The 20,209-nt window shown below is 44.3% G+C and overlaps 1 protein-coding gene across 2 annotated transcripts in view; it reads left to right on the top strand.

The window, feature by feature from the left end:
* Positions 1-6,557: 6,557 nt before the first annotated feature.
* LOC121839307 (amyloid-like protein 2) overlaps positions 6,558-20,209 on the top strand; it is a 92,343-nt gene continuing 78,691 nt past the window's right edge. For both annotated transcript variants that reach the window (XM_042297764.1, XM_042297765.1), the window contains exon 1: positions 6,558-6,847. In XM_042297764.1, the coding sequence (XP_042153698.1) occupies positions 6,776-6,847 (72 nt within the window). In that variant the 5' untranslated portion in view covers positions 6,558-6,775. The remainder of the gene's footprint in view (positions 6,848-20,209) is intronic.

The following is a 20,209-nucleotide window of genomic DNA, read 5'->3' as shown; positions in this document are numbered from 1 at the left end:
CTTTCTTTCTCTATATCTATATAACTCTCTTTCAACTTTCTTTCTTATATATAACTCTTTCTACAATATAACAACAACAACAACTCTCTCTTTCATTCTCTTCTTTCTCTCTTTCTTTCTTTCTTTCTTCTTTTCTTATCTTTCTTTATTTCTCTCTCTCTTTCTCTCTTTCTTTCTTTCTTTCTTTCTTTCTTTCTATATATTCAACAACTCTCTACATCTCTATATCTTTCTCATATATATATATATATATCTTTCTTTCTTTCTCAACTCTTTTCTTCTCTCTCTCTTTCTCAACTCTTTATCTATCTTTATTCTTTCTATCTTATCTTTTCTTTCTTTCTTTCTTTCAACATCTTTCAACAACAATATTTCTTTCTTTCTTTACATCTTTCTCAACATATATATAACATATATATATACAACAACAACATATATAGCAACATATATATACAACATATATATATAACATATATATAACAACATATAACAACAACAACAACATATATATAACATATAACAACAACAACAACAATATATATATATAACAACAACAACAACATATATATATAACAACAACAACATAACAACAACAACAACTTTATATATAACAACATATAACAACAACAACAACAACAACATATATATAACAACAACAACAACAACTACAACTATATCTATTCGTTCTTTCTAACAACAACAACAACTTTCTCTCTTTCTTTCTTTCTTTCTTATCTCTCTCTTCTTTCTTTCTCTTTATAAATATATTCTTTCTCTCTCTTTCTCTCTTTCTTTCTCTCTTTCTTTTTCTTCTTTCTTTCTTTCTTTCTTTCTATCTTTCTTTCTCTCTCTTTCTTTCAACTCTTTCTTTCTCTCTCTTTCTTTCTTTCTCTCCTCTTTCTCTCTCTCTTTCTTTCTTTCTTTCTATCTTTTCTCTCTCTCTTTCTTTCTTTCTTTCTTTCTTTCTCTTTCTTTCTTTCTCTATATCTTTCAACTCTCTCTTTCTTTCTTTCTTCTTTCTTTCTCTCTCTTTCTTTCTTTCTTTCTTTCTTTCTTTCTTTCTTTCTTCTCTTTCTTTCTTTCTATATTTCTCTCTCTCTTTCTTTCTTTCTTTCTCTATCTTTTTCTCTTTCTTTCTTCTCTTTCTTTCTTTCTTTCTTTCTCATATATCTCTTTCAGCAACATATTTCTTTCTTTCAACACTCTCTTTCTTTCTTTCTTTCTTTCTTTCAACTCTTTCTTTCTTTCATATATTTCAACTCTTTCTTTCTATCTCTATATATAACAACAACAACAACATCTTTCTCTCATATATTTCTTTCTTTCTCTCTTTATCTCTCTAACAACAACTTTCAACATATATATAACATATCTCTCTCTTTCTTTCTTTCTTTCTTTCTTTCTTTCTCTCTCTATATAACTTTCTTTCTTTCTCTCTTTCTCTCTCTCTTTCTTTCTTTCTTTCTTTCTTTCTTTCTTTCTTATATATCTTTCAACAACAACTTTCTTTCTATCTCTTTCTTTCTTTCTTTCAACTCTCAACTTTCTTTCTTTCTAACATTTCTTTCTTTCTTTCTTTCTTTCTTTCTCTCAACTCTCTTTCTTTCTTTCTTTATATATCTTTCTAACTTTCAACTCAAACATATATCTTTCTTTCTTTCTTTCTTTCTCTCCCTCTTTCTCTCTCTCTCTCTTTCTTTCTTTCTTTCTTTCTATATATCTATCTCAACAACTCTTTCTTTCTTTCTTTCTTTCTTTCTCTCTTTCTTTCTTTCTTTCATTTCATATATATCTCTCTTTCTTTCTTTCATTTCTATCTTTCTCTCAACTCTTTCTCTATCTCTCTTTCTTTCTTTCTTTCTTTCAACTCTTTCTCTCTCTCTTTCTTTCTTTCTTTCTTTCTTTCTCTCTTTCTTTCTTTCTCTCTTTCTTTCTTTCTTTCTTTCTCTCCCTCTCTCTATCTCTCTCTTTCTTTCTTTCTTTCTTTCTTTTCTCTTCTTTCTCATCTCTTTCTTTCTTCTTTCTTTCTTTCTTTCTCTCTCTCTTTCTTTCTTTCTTTCTTTCTCTCTCTCTTTCAACAACTCTTTCTTTCTTTCTTTCTTTCAACTCTCTCTTTCTCTCTTTCTCTTTCTTTCTCTCTCTCTTTCTCTCTCTCTTCTTTCTTTCTTTCTTTCTCTCTCTCTTTCTTTCTTTCTTTCTCTCTCTCTTTCTTTCTTTCTTCTTTCTTTCTTTCTTTCTTTCTTTCTTTCTTTCTTTCTTTCTTTCTCTCTTTCTTTCTTTCTTTCTTTCTTTCTCTCTCTTTCTTTCTTTCTTTCTCTTTTTCTTTCTTTCTTTCTTTCTCTCTTTCTTTTCTCTTTCTTTCTTTCTCTTTCTTTCTTTCTTTTTCTTTCTCTCTCTTTCTTTCTTCTCTTTCTTCTCTCTTCTTTCTTTCTTTCTTTCTCTTTCTTTCTTTCTTTCTTTTCTCTTTCTTTCTTTCTCCTACACTCTCTTTCTTTCTTTCTGGCTTTCTTTCTTTCTCTTCTTTTTCTCTCTTCTCTCACTCTCATCTCTTCCTCACTCTCTCCTTTCTTTCTTTCACTCTTTCTACTCTTTCTCTCACTCATGGTCCTACTCTCTGGTCCTCTTTCTGGCATGGTCTTCTTTCTTTCTTTCTTTATGGTCCTACACTGGCATGGTCCTACACTGGCATGGTCCTACACTGGCATGGTCCTACACTGGCATGGTCCTACACTGGCATGGCCCTACACTGGCATGGTCCTACACTGGCATGGTCCTACACTGGCATGGTCCTACACTGGCATGGTCCTACACTGGCATGGTCCTACACTGGCATGGCCCTACACTGGCATGGTCCTACACTGGCATGGCCCTACACTGGCATGGTCCTACACTGGCATGGTCCTACACTGGCATGGTCCTACACTGGCATGGTCCTACACTGGCATGGCCCTACACTGGCATGGTCCTACACTGGCACTACACTGGCATGGCCCTACACTGGCATGGCTACACTACACTGGCATGGCCCTACACTGGCATGGTCCTACACTGGCATGGCCCTACACTGGCATGGTCCTACACTGGCATGGTCTACACTGGCATGGTCTACACCCTACACTGGCATGGTCCTACACTGGCATGGTCCTACACTGGCATGGCCCTACACTGGCATGGTCCTACACTGGCATGGTCCTGCACTGGCATGGTCCTACACTGGCATGGCCCTACACTGGCATGGTCCTACACTGGCATGGTCCTGCACTGGCATGGTCCTACACTGGCATGGCCCTACACTGGCATGGTCTACACTGGCATGGTCCTACACTGGCATGGTCCTGCACTGGCATGGTCCTACACTGGCATGGCCCTATGGCCCTACACTGGCATGGTCCTACACTGGCATGGTCTACACTGGCATGGTCCTACACTGGCATGGTCCTACACTGGCATGGTCCTACACTGGCATGGTCTACACTGGCATGGTCCTACACTGGCATGGTCCTACACTGGCATGGTCCTACACTGGCATGGTTCTACACTGGCATGGTCCTACACTGGCATGGTCCTACACTGGCATGGCCCTACACTGGCATGGTCCTACACTGGCATGGTCCTACACTGGCATGGTCTACACTGGCATGGTCCTACACTGGCATGGCCCTACACTGGCATGGTCTACACTGGCATGACCATATCATATGTACAGTATAGGTCTACACTGGCATGGCCATATCACATGTACAGTATAGGTCTACACTGGCCATATCACATGTACAGACGCCCTAATAGGCAGCAGGTAGCCAAGCGGTTAGAGCATTTGGCCAGCAAATAAAGGGTTGCTGGTTTGAATACCTGAGGTGAAAAATCTGTAATTGAGCAAGGCACTTAACCCAAATTTGCTCGAGGGGCACCGTACTTACTACTATGGCTGACCCTGTATAACGATACATTTCACCGCACCTATGTGTATGTGACCAGTGGTAACCTGTTCTGAGCCCCACCTGTTTAACTAAAAAAATTAAGGCGTGTCACATATCGGTCAGATTAAATTTTTTTAATACATCTTTGAGTTAATAAAGCAGCATACGAACATGGTCTCTTTTTTCCCTTCTTGACTAAAGCAGCTCTAAAAGGCAGGTGTTTCAGCCCAGCTCAGTGGTGGAGGGGCAGTCAGCGGAGAATACAGAGCGTAGGGGTTGGTCATGTTCTCTAGTTGTGCCGTGATTGGCTCAGTGTTCTGTCACTCATGGGGACACTACGTCACAAGCCTCTTGGGTGCTGCCATAGATTTATATTAGAAGTGCCCATCCAAGAAGGCTCAAGGTCATTGGCCACAGATACAATTACATCAAATCACATTACATCTACCGTAGCTTTGATTGGACTGATCATGTCAACATCACACTTTCAAAATCTTAGCTAGCTAGCTAGACAAATACTCATCATCATAAATCAAGTCGATAATCTACTGGCAAATCCTTTTCAATCCTTGTCATATGAAGATAAATTATATAAAAAAATGCATCGGTGCTCATCGGCCATTGGAATAAACGCGTAAAATCGCAAACTCAACAATGTGTGGTTTGGAAGAAATCAGTAGCTAACTGCAAGTGTTGCTAATCAATAACTAGCCTGCTATTCAGTGGAGAGGGTGTGTGGTCCAAGTCTGGGTTTAAGGGTCTCTTTTCTGAGTTTAAAAGGATAATCATTCACATCCAACACCATGGGCCAGAAAAGGGTGAATACATTGGCCATGCTGACAATCCAGCAGGACTTTTGCAGTGTAGAAAAAAACTGGAATCTCGGAACTGGGAAATCTCAGACTTCAGTGATTTCAAGACAACAGGGAACTCTGACTGGGAAATCTCAGACTTCAGTGATTTCAAGACAACAGGGAACTCTGACTGGGAAATCTCAGACTTCAGTGATTTCAAGACAACAGGGAACTCTGACTGGGAAATCTCAGACTTCAGTGATTTCAAGACAACAGGGAACTCTGACTGGGAAATCTCAGACTTCAGTGATTTCAAGACAACAGGGAACTCTGACTGGGAAATCTCAGACTTCAGTGATTTCAAGACAACAGGGAACTCTGACTGGGAAAATGTGTTTTGAACTCAGAATTCCAAGTCGGGAACTCGGGCCTCTTTCAAGAGTTCCGACCTGAAGATCACTGACGTCATGATTCAACCTTGTTTTCTCCGAGTTTCCAGTTGTCTTGAAGGCGCCATATATCCAGAGAATGTCAGACTTTGATGACAAGTGAGCACAGCACAACAAACAGAAAATGTCTTGTATGCTGCTGCATGAATGATGTAATATGCCAGGGAGATATTTATACTGTAGCTAAGTAAGTAATACTAAGTGTATGTTGTGGAGTAAGCTGTTAGTAGCCCATGTGCCTCACCCTAACAATTTGGCCCCTTTCCCCCTCATAAATTAGCCTACTGTTTTGCCATGTAGCCTATAGCCTGCTTTAGAGAAATGTAATCATCAAATATTGTAAGGGCTTTCATTGTCTACTTATATGTCCCCTACATTTTTCCTACGATTCTGACCTTGTGTACAGTGAGAATACTGTAAGAATGGCCCGTGTTCTGAATTCCCCTTCATTTATCATATGATTCTGACTTGGTGTACAGGGAGAATACTGTAAGAATGGCCCGTGTTCTGAATTCCCCTTCATTTATCCTACGATTCTGACTTGGTGTACAGGGAGAATACTGTAAGAATGGCCCGTGTTCTGAATTCCCCTTCATTTATCATATGATTCTGACTTGGTGTACAGGGAGAATACTGTAAGAATGGCCCGTGTTCTGAATTCCCCTTCATTTATCCTACGATTCTGACTTGGTGTACAGGGAGAATACTGTAAGAATGGCCCGTGTTCTGAATTCTGTCTCTGTACATTTCAAAAGTGCTGAACAAATAGTTACATGGATTACCTCCGTCCTAGCTCATTAATGTCTTAATCAAAATGATGCCTCTCATCCGCTCATTGTCCCCTTATGCCATAGTTTGTATCTCAATTGTCAGTAGTAACCACATATGTGCAAGTCAACCATAACAGCTATGTTTTTATTTAGGCTGTAAATGAGGCCGAATGAACTGTTTCCCTGCCAGACAAGGCTCCGCTGATAGCCAAGGTGAAGTGGTGTTAACAGTGTTAATGATTCACTCCATGGTGTTAAAAAGGAAGCTCTGCTGTTGGATCAGCTTTATGTAGGCCCTAACCGTTTGTGTGCACCGTTTGTCACCGTTATAGTGCAATTCATGTATTGTTTGGTGTTGTGTTGAGGCTCTGCTGGGATGCATCTAAAACGTGTCTCCCCCCCCCCCACACACACCAAAATGTACATGCTAAAATCGCCATTGTATGTAACAATACAACATCCTTTAGGACCATATCAACAGCCGTATCATATGTACATAAAGCCGAATCAAATGACTTCACATCCGGTAGGACTCTCGCCAGACGCCTGGCGGCGCACTGTGTTCTATTACATTAGACCGGGGGGAGGGGGGGGGGATCTGGAGAAAGAGAGAAGAGGCAGGACGAACACTCCCTCCCTCCCTCCCTATCCCACTCATTAGTGTGCTACATTTCGCTGACGATCTCGGGGCAAACAAGCGGCGCAGGACTAGTTTCGCTCATCAGAAGAGATTTATACATCATTCCGGGACATTTTTTCGTCTCCTTGTTAATCGTGGAATTGATCCTGTCGACTTTAAGAGGACAATTTGACTGTGATATCGGCGCAGATCAGTTTAGAAGATGGTTCGAGTCTCCGCAATATCGGTCCTTATTTTGGGCATCGTAGTTCCAGGGTTGGCCGGCTATATTGAGGTAGGAATGTAGTCCGGAATCGGACACGCATTGTATTTGTATTCCTGTTGTCTTTCTTGTTTAACTTGGAATCACGGAGGGGGAAGCTCACGGGATTACTGCGTACTCCCCTGTAACCCATACGCTGCCTATATGTTCAACTACAGACTCCAAGCCTCTTATGGCTTTGTAACATTCTGCGTTTCTGCTACATTCTCCTACCATTTTGTATTATTAGGCTGATACATTGTATCATTAGGCTGATACATTAACATATCCGATTTTCTTGTAATTTGTCTTGTCAATAATTCGCACTGTGGATATTCGACATGGACTGTGTTTAAAAAAAAAATGTATTTTTATTTATAGGAAGCTTGTTACAATGTACTGAATCAATCGTCCTTGTATCGCCAGTGTGTCGTTTTAAAATCGCTTGTGTATCGCCTACTGTGTTAATTGTGGTAATGTGCGCTAACACTGTTAAAGCCAATTCATGCTTACTCTGGCAATGCTTGCTGGAGGCTCCGTACAGAGGGTGTGACGCAATTGCGGAGGCTTACAGAGGCCAAATCGAGCTACATACCGCATAGCTGTGCGCCTCCCAAATGTTGTAACAATGTGGAGGGCTCAGTATCAGTGGCGTGTAATTCATGGATGCCAATGGGAGCCAGGCTTCCGCCAAAAAATTGACCAAGAATAAAAAAACACACAATAATTTAATATTTTGTCTCTGTGTTTTCATAAATGTGCTTCAAATCCCAAGAGAGGCTTAATGTGTCTCGATGCAAGGGAGGCCAGCGAGCATATAGCCTCCCATGATTACAAAATAAATAGTCGTGAATAGTCCTGGCACACCAAAAAAAGTATCAAGGGAAGCCAGTTGGAATTTGGCTTCAGACCAATCAAATCACAAGCCAAATGTCATTATTGACAGAAAATAACCTTTGTTGCATCTCATTGTGTTGTTGCCCTCCGGTGGCTAGCTAGATAAAATCGCCCCTTTTCCTAAGTTAGCCATGGATGGAGATAGGTATTTGCACTTACTTAATTCTCTGTACAAAGCCAATTATTTTATTAAGGCTATTCTGATTAAACCATCAATGTTTTCATTGTGTCCCTGGCCTGAGATAATTGAAATTCAATATGTAGCTAGATGTAGTATGCTAATGTTAACTAGCTGGCCTGGAAGTTAGGCTAGCGAGCGAAAAATTTAGCCAGGTAGCCTAGAACAACAAAAAACTAACTGTGTACAACACGTTTAGGCAACATGAAAGAGGAGGATGGCATTTCTCTACAAGTAGGGTGAGTCAACATGTTTCTTTCTACACAGACACACAACCAGCCATGTCATATTTAACGTTGATTGGAGTAAAAGGTTTTTGGCATCTAAGTTGTCCTGTATTAGACTAAGCCGAGGTGATTTAGATGTTGAAGTGGTGCTGTAACAAGGAGCTCCTGTTTTCTCCGTGGTTATAAATCATTAGTAGTCTGAAAATGTGGGAAACATTAACTTGCGAAACCACGCTGTAGGTCATATAACTGTTTTGTTAAATGCTTTGTGGACTCCACCGGACAGATGTTGCTCTCTGGTTTTGTGATGAAACGAAGGTTGAATTGATTCTGCCGCTGTGTCTTCTTATTGTCTCTGCCTTTTAGGCCTGTATGTCACGGTGTCGAGGCATATCAACTAACGGGTTACAGAGTAAACAACAAGTATCACAAGACTGGTTGTACTATAGCTTTTAATTATATCGGGTTGGTTTCCCTGGTGATTTTTTTTTTTTACCCACTCATTGCTACTGCTCTGTATAGCTCTGCATTGACATGATTGGTAGGTGGGGGCGGGGCCTGTATAAACACAAACTCACTTCCTTGACAACTTCCTTGACAACAGCTCTGCTCCTGCTCCAGGATGGGAAGTATGAAGTTTTCCTTCTGCAGAGGCCGTAACACAGTAAACGCAGTATGGCCACTGCAAATGATGGATTGACCATGCAGCGCCTTTTTTAAAGGAAATGTATGCTTGATCTGTGTTTTGACAAGTTCACAAAAAAAAAATCAACATCTTTATGATACCTTGTCAAGGGATTTCAATGAGTTTGATCTGTTGGATTGTGATCTGGGAGGTATTGAGGATGGATGTGGTCAAAGGAAGGCAGACCGCGGGGGATAGAAGAAGGACTCCAGATTGGATTCAACGAAATCTGATCTGACAAACTGGATATTTAAAAAAAGATATCTGTCATGATTGATGTTTTGTAACAGGCCCACAATGTTGTTACTAAAATCCGATTTGGGTATATTTGGCTGTTTTTCTCTGCATAACATTTTTAGAAGTTGTCCCCATTTTCAGGTTTAGAAAAAGTAAATGCTAAATGCTAACTCTTGTTCGTATACACTGTTAGCATAGTTAGCATACAGAAGTCGTTGGTGGTAGTCAAAGTAGTTTTTTAACAGTAATGCAGTTGATTTGATGACGGTGACCTGAACATTTTATTAGAGTTGACATCCATACAGCATTATACTCTGATTTTAACCTCAACATAGTGTGGAATACATATAAACAGCCTAAATGCTAATTTTGCTGGGGTGGAAATGGGGAGGTTTGGGATGGAGCTGTAAGCTAATTGTTTACTTCGTGCCATCTTGGCTGAGCTCCGATGTCAAACACCAGGAAACGGACGCCAACATCTCAGAAAAGTTTTTTTTTCATTCAGCCAGTTGCTTGTAATGAGCTGGATGGCTTTAGAGACTAGCCCGTAATCACTACGCGTGGTACGGTGCAGACCAATTGCGTGTAACCGCTGCCCGACGCAAAAGAAGTATGAACTCTCTGACCTCTACGGAAGCCGCATCGCCGCTAAATACTGTACGTTCACTGCAGATGTCGGATTGACCATGCAGATCCTTTTAGAATGTGGTTCGGAGATGAAAGGAGACTTTATAACCATGGTTTGTGTTTGATCGGGCAATGTGATCCGGAGGCTCCATACTGAGGGTGTGACACAATTCTGGGGGCTTGCGGAGGCCAAATCAATCTCCTTACGTTATTGCAGTGCGCCTCCCACTCCGTATAGCTCTGCGTTGACATGATTGGTTGACGGTAGGTGAGGGTGGGACATCCTGTATAAACACAAACTCTCTTTCTTGACAACAGCTTTGCTTCACCAAGCGCAAGCAGTATGAATGCCCTGAGTCCGCATCGCAGTAAACATTGTACGGCAGATGCCAGGAATGCCCATAAGTTGGCTTTAAGACACGAAGGAGCCAGCGAAAGAGCAATGGCTCAGAAAATGTACCTCAGTCCAGGGATGAGTCTTGCGTTGTACTCCATAATGGCTGCTGTGGTAGTGTGTTGCTACTGCTAGCTAGAATGAGGACGAAAACGGCAGTTTACCTTAAACTAGCAGTCGTGCAATCTTCTCAGTGTAACAGTTGGGGAAATGGGACAGTTTGGAGTACAACCTATTTGTCATTACTGGATTGAGGTACATTTTCCCGGGCCATAGCTCTCTCACTGGCTCCACGGTGTCTTAAAATACACAGGAAAGCCCGTCTGACCCTAGTGCAGCTGTAGGCAGATAGGACCCGCCTGCTTATCTACCAGCTAAGCCAGGGTCAGAGTGGGACTGGCCTGGACCCAACATGCTTCTAGAGTCTCCCTGTCAATATAACAACACAATGATCATTCATTTGATCTCAGACCTCATCGACCATCATGTCATTTCTCACAAGGAGAAAAAGCAGGGAATCAAGAACCGCCTGGTTTTGAGAGTCTGGTACTATACATGTTTTACAGGCAACTGCCAAATATGAAGGAAACACTTGAGTAAATGAGGGATATAAAGTATATTGAAACCGGATGCTTCCGAACCGGTGGTGTTCCAGAGTTAATGAAGTGGCTGGCTAGGATGACAACGTCCACAGGGAACGAGTCGTCGCTGAATGGTTTGATGAGTATGAAAACGATGCGAACACTATTGCCATGGGCCGTCTCAGTCACCAGATTTCAACGCAATTGCACACTTGTGGGAGATTGTGGATTCAGGCGTCTGAGACAGCGTTTTGTCACCACCGTCCTCCTCCTCATCATCATCATCATCAAAACGCCAAATAATGGAAATTCTAGTGGAAGAATGGTGTCACATCCCTCCAATTTAAATTCCAGAATCATGGTGGCCCGACGGCCTGTCAAAACACTTCTTGGTTTGGCACTTATCTGTAAAACAATCCTTTTTTACGATGACATTAAGCCAATTCACTCTGGAAAGAAATCATGCTTTTATATTGGCCTACCTTGTAGTTTTATCTTTCTGGAGTAGGTCTAGCTAGCCAGAGACGGTACAGAATGAGAATCTACCTTGTAGTTTTATCTTTCTGGAGTAGGTCTAGCTAGCCAGAGACGGTACAGAATGAGAATCTACCTTGTAGTTTTATCTTTCTGGAGTAGGTCTAGCTAGCCAGAGACGGTACAGAATGAGAATCTACCTTGTAGTTTTCTGGAGTAGGTCTAGCTAGCCAGAGACGGTACAGAATGAGAATCTACCTTGTAGTTTTCTGGAGTAGGTCTAGCTAGCCAGAGACGGTACAGAATGAGAATCTACCTTGTAGTTTTCTGGAGTAGGTCTAGCTAGCCAGAGACGGTACAGAATGAGAATCTACCTTGTATTTTTCTGGAGTAGGTCTAGCTAGCCAGAGACGGTACAGAATGAGAATCTACCTTGTAGTTTTATCTTTCTGGAGTAGGTCTAGCTAGCCAGAGACGGTACAGAATGAGAATCTACCTTGTAGTTTTATCTTTCTGGAGTAGGTCTAGCTAGCCAGAGACGGTACAGAATGAGAATCTACCTTGTAGTTTTATCTTTCTGGAGTAGGTCTAGCTAGCCAGAGACTGTACAGAATGAGAATCTACCTTGTAGTTTTCTGGAGTAGGTCTAGCTAGCCAGAGACGGTACAGAATGAGAATCTACCTTGTAGTTTTCTGGAGTAGGTCTAGCTAGCCAGAGACGGTACAGAATGAGAATCTACCTTGTATTTTTCTGGAGTAGGTCTAGCTAGCCAGAGACGGTACAGAATGAGAATCTACCTTGTATTTTTCTGGAGTAGGTCTAGCTAGCCAGAGACGGTACAGAATGAGAATCTACCTTGTATTTTTCTGGAGTAGGTCTAGCTAGCCAGAGACGGTACAGAATGAGAATCTACCTTGTAGTTTTATCTTTCTGGAGTAGGTCTAGCTAGCCAGAGACGGTACAGAATGAGAATCTACCTTGTATTTTTATCTTTCTGGAGTAGGTCTAGCTAGCCAGAGACGGTACAGAATGAGAATCTACCTTGTAGTTTTATCTTTCTGGAGTAGGTCTAGCTAGCCAGAGACGGTACAGAATGGGAATCTACCTTGTATTTTTCTGGAGTAGGTCTAGCTAGCCAGAGACGGTACAGAATGAGAATCTACCTTGTATTTTTCTGGAGTAGGTCTAGCTAGCCAGAGACGGTACAGAATGAGAATCTACCTTGTATTTTTCTGGAGTAGGTCTAGCTAGCCAGAGACGGTACAGAATGAGAATCTACCTTGTATTTTTCTGGAGTAGGTCTAGCTAGCCAGAGACGGTACAGAATGAGAATCTACCTTGTAGTTTTATCTTTCTGGAGTAGGTCTAGCTAGCCAGAGACGGTACAGAATGAGAATCTACCTTGTAGTTTTATCTTTCTGGAGTAGGTCTAGCTAGCCAGAGACGGTACAGAATGAGAATCTACCTTGTAGTTTTCTGGAGTAGGTCTAGCTAGCCAGAGACGGTACAGAATGAGAATCTACCTTGTAGTTTTCTGGAGTAGGTCTAGCTAGCCAGAGACGGTACAGAATGAGAATCTACCTTGTATTTTTCTGGAGTAGGTCTAGCTAGCCAGAGACGGTACAGAATGAGAATCTACCTTGTATTTTTCTGGAGTAGGTCTAGCTAGCCAGAGACGGTACAGAATGAGAATCTACCTTGTATTTTTCTGGAGTAGGTCTAGCTAGCCAGAGACGGTACAGAATGAGAATCTACCTTGTAGTTTTATCTTTCTGGAGTAGGTCTAGCTAGCCAGAGACGGTACAGAATGAGAATCTACCTTGTAGTTTTCTGGAGTAGGTCTAGCTAGCCAGAGACGGTACAGAATGAGAATCTACCTCGTAGTTTTATCTTTCTGGAGTAGGTCTAGCTAGCCAGAGACGGTACAGAATGAGAATCTACCTTGTAGTTTTCTGGAGTAGGTCTTTAGCCAGAGACGGTACAGAATGAGAATCTACCTTGTAGTTTTATCTTTCTGGAGTAGGTCTAGCTAGCCAGAGACGGTACAGAATGAGAATCTACCTTGTAGTTTTCTGGAGTAGGTCTAGCTAGCCAGAGACGGTACAGAATGAGAATCTACCTTGTAGTTTTCTGGAGTAGGTCTAGCTAGCCAGAGACGGTACAGAATGAGAATCTACCTTGTAGTTTTCTGGAGTAGGTCTAGCTAGCCAGAGACGGTACAGAATGAGAATCTACCTTGTATTTTTCTGGAGTAGGTCTAGCTAGCCAGAGACGGTACAGAATGAGAATCTACCTTGTAGTTTTATCTTTCTGGAGTAGGTCTAGCTAGCCAGAGACGGTACAGAATGAGAATCTACCTTGTAGTTTTATCTTTCTGGAGTAGGTCTAGCTAGCCAGAGACGGTACAGAATGAGAATCTACCTTGTAGTTTTATCTTTCTGGAGTAGGTCTAGCTAGCCAGAGACTGTACAGAATGAGAATCTACCTTGTAGTTTTCTGGAGTAGGTCTAGCTAGCCAGAGACGGTACAGAATGAGAATCTACCTTGTAGTTTTCTGGAGTAGGTCTAGCTAGCCAGAGACGGTACAGAATGAGAATCTACCTTGTATTTTTCTGGAGTAGGTCTAGCTAGCCAGAGACGGTACAGAATGAGAATCTACCTTGTATTTTTCTGGAGTAGGTCTAGCTAGCCAGAGACGGTACAGAATGAGAATCTACCTTGTATTTTTCTGGAGTAGGTCTAGCTAGCCAGAGACGGTACAGAATGAGAATCTACCTTGTAGTTTTATCTTTCTGGGTAGGTCTAGCTAGCCAGAGACGGTACAGAATGAGAATCTACCTTGTAGTTTTATCTTTCTGGAGTAGGTCTAGCTAGCCAGAGACGGTACAGAATGAGAATCTACCTTGTAGTTTTATCTTTCTGGAGTAGGTCTAGCTAGCCAGAGACGGTACAGAATGAGAATCTACCTTGTATTTTTCTGGAGTAGGTCTAGCTAGCCAGAGACGGTACAGAATGAGAATCTACCTTGTATTTTTCTGGAGTAGGTCTAGCTAGCCAGAGACTGTACAGAATGAGAATCTACCTTGTATTTTTCTGGAGTAGGTCTAGCTAGCCAGAGACGGTACAGAATGAGAATCTACCTTGTATTTTTCTGGAGTAGGTCTAGCTAGCCAGAGACGGTACAGAATGAGAATCTACCTTGTAGTTTTATCTTTCTGGAGTAGGTCTAGCTAGCCAGAGACGGTACAGAATGAGAATCTACCTTGTAGTTTTATCTTTCTGGAGTAGGTCTAGCTAGCCAGAGACGGTACAGAATGAGAATCTACCTTGTAGTTTTCTGGAGTAGGTCTAGCTAGCCAGAGACGGTACAGAATGAGAATCTACCTTGTAGTTTTCTGGAGTAGGTCTAGCTAGCCAGAGACGGTACAGAATGAGAATCTACCTTGTATTTTTCTGGAGTAGGTCTAGCTAGCCAGAGACGGTACAGAATGAGAATCTACCTTGTATTTTTCTGGAGTAGGTCTAGCTAGCCAGAGACGGTACAGAATGAGAATCTACCTTGTATTTTTCTGGAGTAGGTCTAGCTAGCCAGAGACGGTACAGAATGAGAATCTACCTTGTAGTTTTATCTTTCTGGAGTAGGTCTAGCTAGCCAGAGACGGTACAGAATGAGAATCTACCTTGTAGTTTTCTGGAGTAGGTCTAGCTAGCCAGAGACGGTACAGAATGAGAATCTACCTCGTAGTTTTATCTTTCTGGAGTAGGTCTAGCTAGCCAGAGACGGTACAGAATGAGAATCTACCTTGTAGTTTTCTGGAGTAGGTCTAGCTAGCCAGAGACGGTACAGAATGAGAATCTACCTTGTAGTTTTATCTTTCTGGAGTAGGTCTAGCTAGCCAGAGACGGTACAGAATGAGAATCTACCTTGTATTTTTCTGAGTAGGTCTAGCTAGCCAGAGACGGTACAGAATGAGAATCTACCTTGTAGTTTTATCTTTCTGGAGTAGGTCTAGCTAGCCAGAGACGGTACAGAATGAGAATCTACCTTGTAGTTTTCTGGAGTAGGTCTAGCTAGCCAGAGACGGTACAGAATGAGAATCTACCTTGTAGTTTTATCTTTCTGGAGTAGGTCTAGCTAGCCAGAGACGGTACAGAATGAGAATCTACCTTGTAGTTTTCTGGAGTAGGTCTAGCTAGCCAGAGACGGTACAGAATGAGAATCTACCTTGTAGTTTTATCTTTCTGGAGTAGGTCTAGCTAGCCAGAGACGGTACAGAATGAGAATCTACCTTGTATTTTTCTGGAGTAGGTCTAGCTAGCCAGAGACGGTACAGAATGAGAATCTACCTTGTAGTTTTATCTTTCTGGAGTAGGTCTAGCTAGCCAGAGACGGTACAGAATGAGAATCTACCTTGTAGTTTTATCTTTCTGGAGTAGGTCTAGCTAGCCAGAGACGGTACAGAATGAGAATCTACCTTGTATTTTTCTGGAGTAGGTCTAGCTAGCCAGAGACGGTACAGAATGAGAATCTACCTTGTAGTTTTATCTTTCTGAGTAGGTCTAGCTAGCCAGAGACGGTACAGAATGAGAATCTACCTTGTATTTCTTTCTGAGTAGGTCTCTGGAGTAGGCCAGAGACGGTACAGAATGAGAATCTACCTTGTAGTTTTATCTTTCTGGAGTAGGTCTAGCTAGCCAGAGACTGTACAGAATGAGAGCTACCTTGTATTTTTCTGGAGTAGGTCTAGCTAGCCAGAGACGGTACAGAATGAGAATCTACCTTGTAGTTTTATCTTTCTGGAGTAGGTCTAGCTAGCCAGAGACGGTACAGAATGGGAATCTACCTTGTATTTTTCTGGAGTAGGTCTAGCTAGCCAGAGACGGTACAGAATGAGAATCTACCTTGTAGTTTTATCTTTCTGGAGTAGGTCTAGCTAGCCAGAGACTGTACAGAATGAGAATCTACCTTGTATTTTTCTGGAGTAGGTCTAGCTAGCCAGAGACGGTACAGAATGAGAATCTACCTTGTAGTTTTATCTTTCTGGAGTAGGTCTAGCTAGCCAGAGACGGTACAGAATGAGAATCTACCTTGTATTTTTATCTTTCTGGAGTAGGACTAGCTAGCCAGAGACGGTACAGAATGAGAATCTACCTTGTAGTTTTATCTTTCTGGAGTAGGTCTAGCTAGCCAGAGACTGTACAGAATGAGAATCTACCTTGTATTTTTCTGGAGTAGGTCTAGCTAGCCAGAGACGGTACAGAATGAGAATCTACCTTGTAGTTTTATCTTTCTGGAGTAGGTCTAGCTAGCCAGAGACGGTACAGAATGGGAATCTACCTTGTATTTTTCTGGAGTAGGTCTAGCTAGCCAGAGACGGTACAGAATGAGAATCTACCTTGTAGTTTTATCTTTCTGGAGTAGGTCTAGCTAGCCAGAGACTGTACAGAATGAGAATCTACCTTGTATTTTTCTGGAGTAGGTCTAGCTAGCCAGAGACGGTACAGAATGAGAATCTACCTTGTAGTTTTATCTTTCTGGAGTAGGTCTAGCTAGCCAGAGACGGTACAGAATGAGAATCTACCTTGTAGTTTTATCTTTCTGGAGTAGGTCTAGCTAGCCAGAGACGGTACAGAATGGGAATCTACCTTGTATTTTTCTGGAGTAGGTCTAGCTAGCCAGAGACGGTACAGAATGGGAATCTACCTTGTATTTTTCTGGAGTAGGTCTAGCTAGCCAGAGACTGTACAGAATGGGAACCATGTACTGATCAGAAGAGAAACATTTCACCTGTCTGGACTCGTGCTGCATTGGACAGAAGAACATATGACCTTCTGGTTCTGCTCATGGTTATGGTGTGTGTGTGTGATGCTATTGTTCCTTACAGACAAAGGTGTGTCTGTGTGTTATATCAGTGTGCTATATCAGGCTTGGGTTAAGATGAGATAAAGATGTATTGAATTCTCAGAGCAAAGTCAACAAGCCAGGCGCTATACGACTGACTGAGCCAGCTATGCACAACATGCTGCTGGTGCTACACTGGGAAGGCTTTGGGTATCACAGGGCCAGGCTTGGAAAGGCTTTGGGGGTCACAGGGCCAGGCTTGGGAAGGCTTTGGGGGTCACAGGGCCAGGCTTGGGAAGGCTTTGGGGGTCACAGGGCCAGGCTTGGGAAGGCTTTGGGGGTCACAGGGCCAGGCTTGGGAAGGCTTTGGGGGTCACAGGGCCAGGCTTGGGAAGGCTTTGGGGGTCACAGGGCCAGGCTTGGGAAGGCTTTGGGGGTCACAGGGCCAGGCTTGGGAAGGCTTTGGGGGTCACAGGCCAGGCTTGGGAAGGCTTTGGGGGTCACAGGGCCAGGCTTGGGAAGGCTTTGGGGGTCACAGGGCCAGGCTTGGGAAGGCTTTGGGGGTCACAGGGGGTGGGAAGGCTTTGGGGGTCACAGGGCCAGGCTTGGGAAGGCTTTGGGGGTCACAGGGCCAGGCTTGGGAAGGCTTTGGGGGTCACAGGGCCAGGCTTGGGAAGGCTTTGGGCCATCAGGCAGGGCCAGGCTTGGGAAGGCTTTGGGGGTCACAGGGCCAGGCTTGGGAAGGCTTTGGGGATCACAGGGCCAGGCTTGGGAAGGCTTTTCACAGGGCCAGGGGAGGCTTTGGGGGTCACAGGGCCAGGCTTGGGAAGGCTTTGGGGTCACAGGGCCAGGCTTGGGAAGGCTTTGGGGGTCACAGGGCCAGGCTTGGGAAGGCTTTGGGGTCACGGGGGCCAGGCTTGGGAAGGCTTTGGGGTCGCAGGGCCAGGCTTGGGAATCGCAGGGCCAGGCTTGGGAAGGCTTTGGGGCGGGGCCAGGCTTGGGAAGGCTTTGGGGATCGCAGGGCCAGGCTTGGGAAGGCTTTGGGGATCGGGGGGCGCAGGGCCAGGCTTGGGATCGCGGGGCCAGGCTTGGGAAGGCTTTGGGGATCGCGGGGCCAGGCTTGGGAAGGCTTTGGGGATCGCGGGGCCAGGCTTGGGAAGGCTTTGGGGATCGCGGGGCCAGGCTTGGGAAGGCTTTGGGGATCGCAGGGCCAGGCTTGGGAAGGCTTTGGGGATCGCGGGGCCAGGCTTGGGAAGGCTTTGGGGCGGGGCCAGGCTTGGGAAGGCTTTGGGGATCGCAGGGCCAGGCTTGGGAAGGCTTTGGGGATCGCGGGGCCAGGCTTGGGAAGGCTTTGGGGAGGGCCAGGCTTGGGAAGGCTTTGGGGATCAGGCAGGCTTTGGGGGGCCAGGCTTTGGGGATCGCGGGGCCAGGCTTTGGGGATCGCGGGGCCAGGCTTGGGAAGGCTTTGGGGATCGCGGGGCCAGGCTTGGGAAGGCTTTGGGGATCGCCAGGCTTGGCCAGGCTTGGGAAGGCTTTGGGGATCGCGGGGCCAGGCTTGGGAAGGCTTTGGGGATCGGGGCCAGGCTTGGCCAGGCTTTGGGGATCGCGGGGCCAGGCTTGGGAAGGCTTTTTGGGGATCTTTGGGGATCAGGGCCAGGCTTGGGAAGGCTTTGGGATCGCGGGGCCAGGCTTGGGAAGGCTTTGGGGGGCCAGGCTTGGGAAGGCTTTGGGGATCGCGGGGCCAGGCTTGGGAAGGCTTTGGGATCGGGGCCAGGCTTTGGGGATCGCTTTGGGGGGCCAGGCTTGGGAAGGCTTTGGGGATCGCGGGGCCAGGCTTGGGAAGGGGGATCAGGCTTGGGAAGGCTTTGGGGATCGCGGGGCCAGGCTTGGGAAGGCTTTGGGGATCGCGGGGCCAGGCTTGGGAAGGCTTTGGGGATCGCGGGGCCAGGCTTGGGAAGGCTTTGGGGATCGCGGGGCCAGGCTTGGGAAGGCTTTGGGGATCGCGGGGCCAGGCTTGGGAAGGCTTTGGGGATCGCGGGGCCAGGCTTGGGAAGGCTTTGGGGATCGCGGGGCCAGGCTTGGGAAGGCTTTGGGGATCGCGGGGCCAGGCTTGGGAAGGATTTGGGGATCTTGGGAAGGATTTGGGGCAGGGCCAGGCTTGGGAAGGATTTGGGGGCGGGGCCAGGCTTGGAAAGGATTTGGGGATCGCGGGGCCAGGCTTGGGAAGGCTTTGGGGGTCGCGGGGCCAGGCTTGGGAAGGCTTTGGGGTGGGCCAGGCTTGGGAAGGCTTTGGGGATCGGCCAGGCTTGGGAAGGCTTTGGGGGTCGCAGGGCCAGGCTTGGAAAGGCTTTGCGGCAGTGTGTCTCCTGGTACTTGTTGTGTAGGCTACTAGCTGTTATCTGGGAGGGAAGGGTTTCTCTGCAGTTTCTTGCATCACAACCTCTCACAATGCTTGCAGCAGGGGGGGGGGGGTGCACTCTGGGTAATAAGCCTATCCATTTGAATGGTTATGAATGAATGTATTTTTGTATACATTTTATTTTATTGAACATAAAGGCTGGTCAATATTTAGTATTCTGTTCCTTTTTTAAAGGAACAGTGATTGTCTTATGGTTAAACCTTGGTGTCATAACGTCCTCTGATCTTTTAGAGGGCGCTGGACTAATCGTTTATGTTGATTGGTGATGAGCATACATCAAGTTTTCCTGTGGGGATTTTTTTGGAAACTGAAGTCAGCGGCATCTGTTTCACTTTCTGTTATAAAAGACTCCATGTGTCTGCTTGCTGTTTTTCATGACATCACGTAGCTGTCCTTCAGGCCACGGCCTAAAATACACGACTTCATATGGACAGAACATTAGATTTTGTAGCTACCGAATCTATGAAAATAAACTTGTTCATGCGGAAATATTTGGATCTGGTGAAAGGGAGACATTTTGGTCATTCCAATTAAAACATATACTCTTTCACATGACAAAAATGCTTTTTTTTTTTTTTTTTTTTTTTTAGAGACACAGATCAATCACAGATCACAGATTAATTGTTTAGTCCCCCCAGCGGCCGTAATGATTTAGACTGGGCCGTAATGATTTAGACTGGGGCGTAATGATTTAGACTGGGGCGTAATGATTTAGACTGGGGCGTAATGATTTAGACTGGGGCGTAATGATTTAGACTGGGGCGTAATGATTTAGACTGGTTTTACCCTGCTGGTAATTTCTCTGTACTTTCTTTGTTCCTCTTTCACTTCCA

The sequence above is a fragment of the Oncorhynchus tshawytscha genome, linkage group LG14, assembly GCF_018296145.1.
Source record: "Oncorhynchus tshawytscha isolate Ot180627B linkage group LG14, Otsh_v2.0, whole genome shotgun sequence".
In the NCBI taxonomy this organism is placed as follows: domain Eukaryota; kingdom Metazoa; phylum Chordata; class Actinopteri; order Salmoniformes; family Salmonidae; genus Oncorhynchus; species Oncorhynchus tshawytscha.
This window is presented reverse-complemented; position numbering and strand designations above follow the sequence as displayed.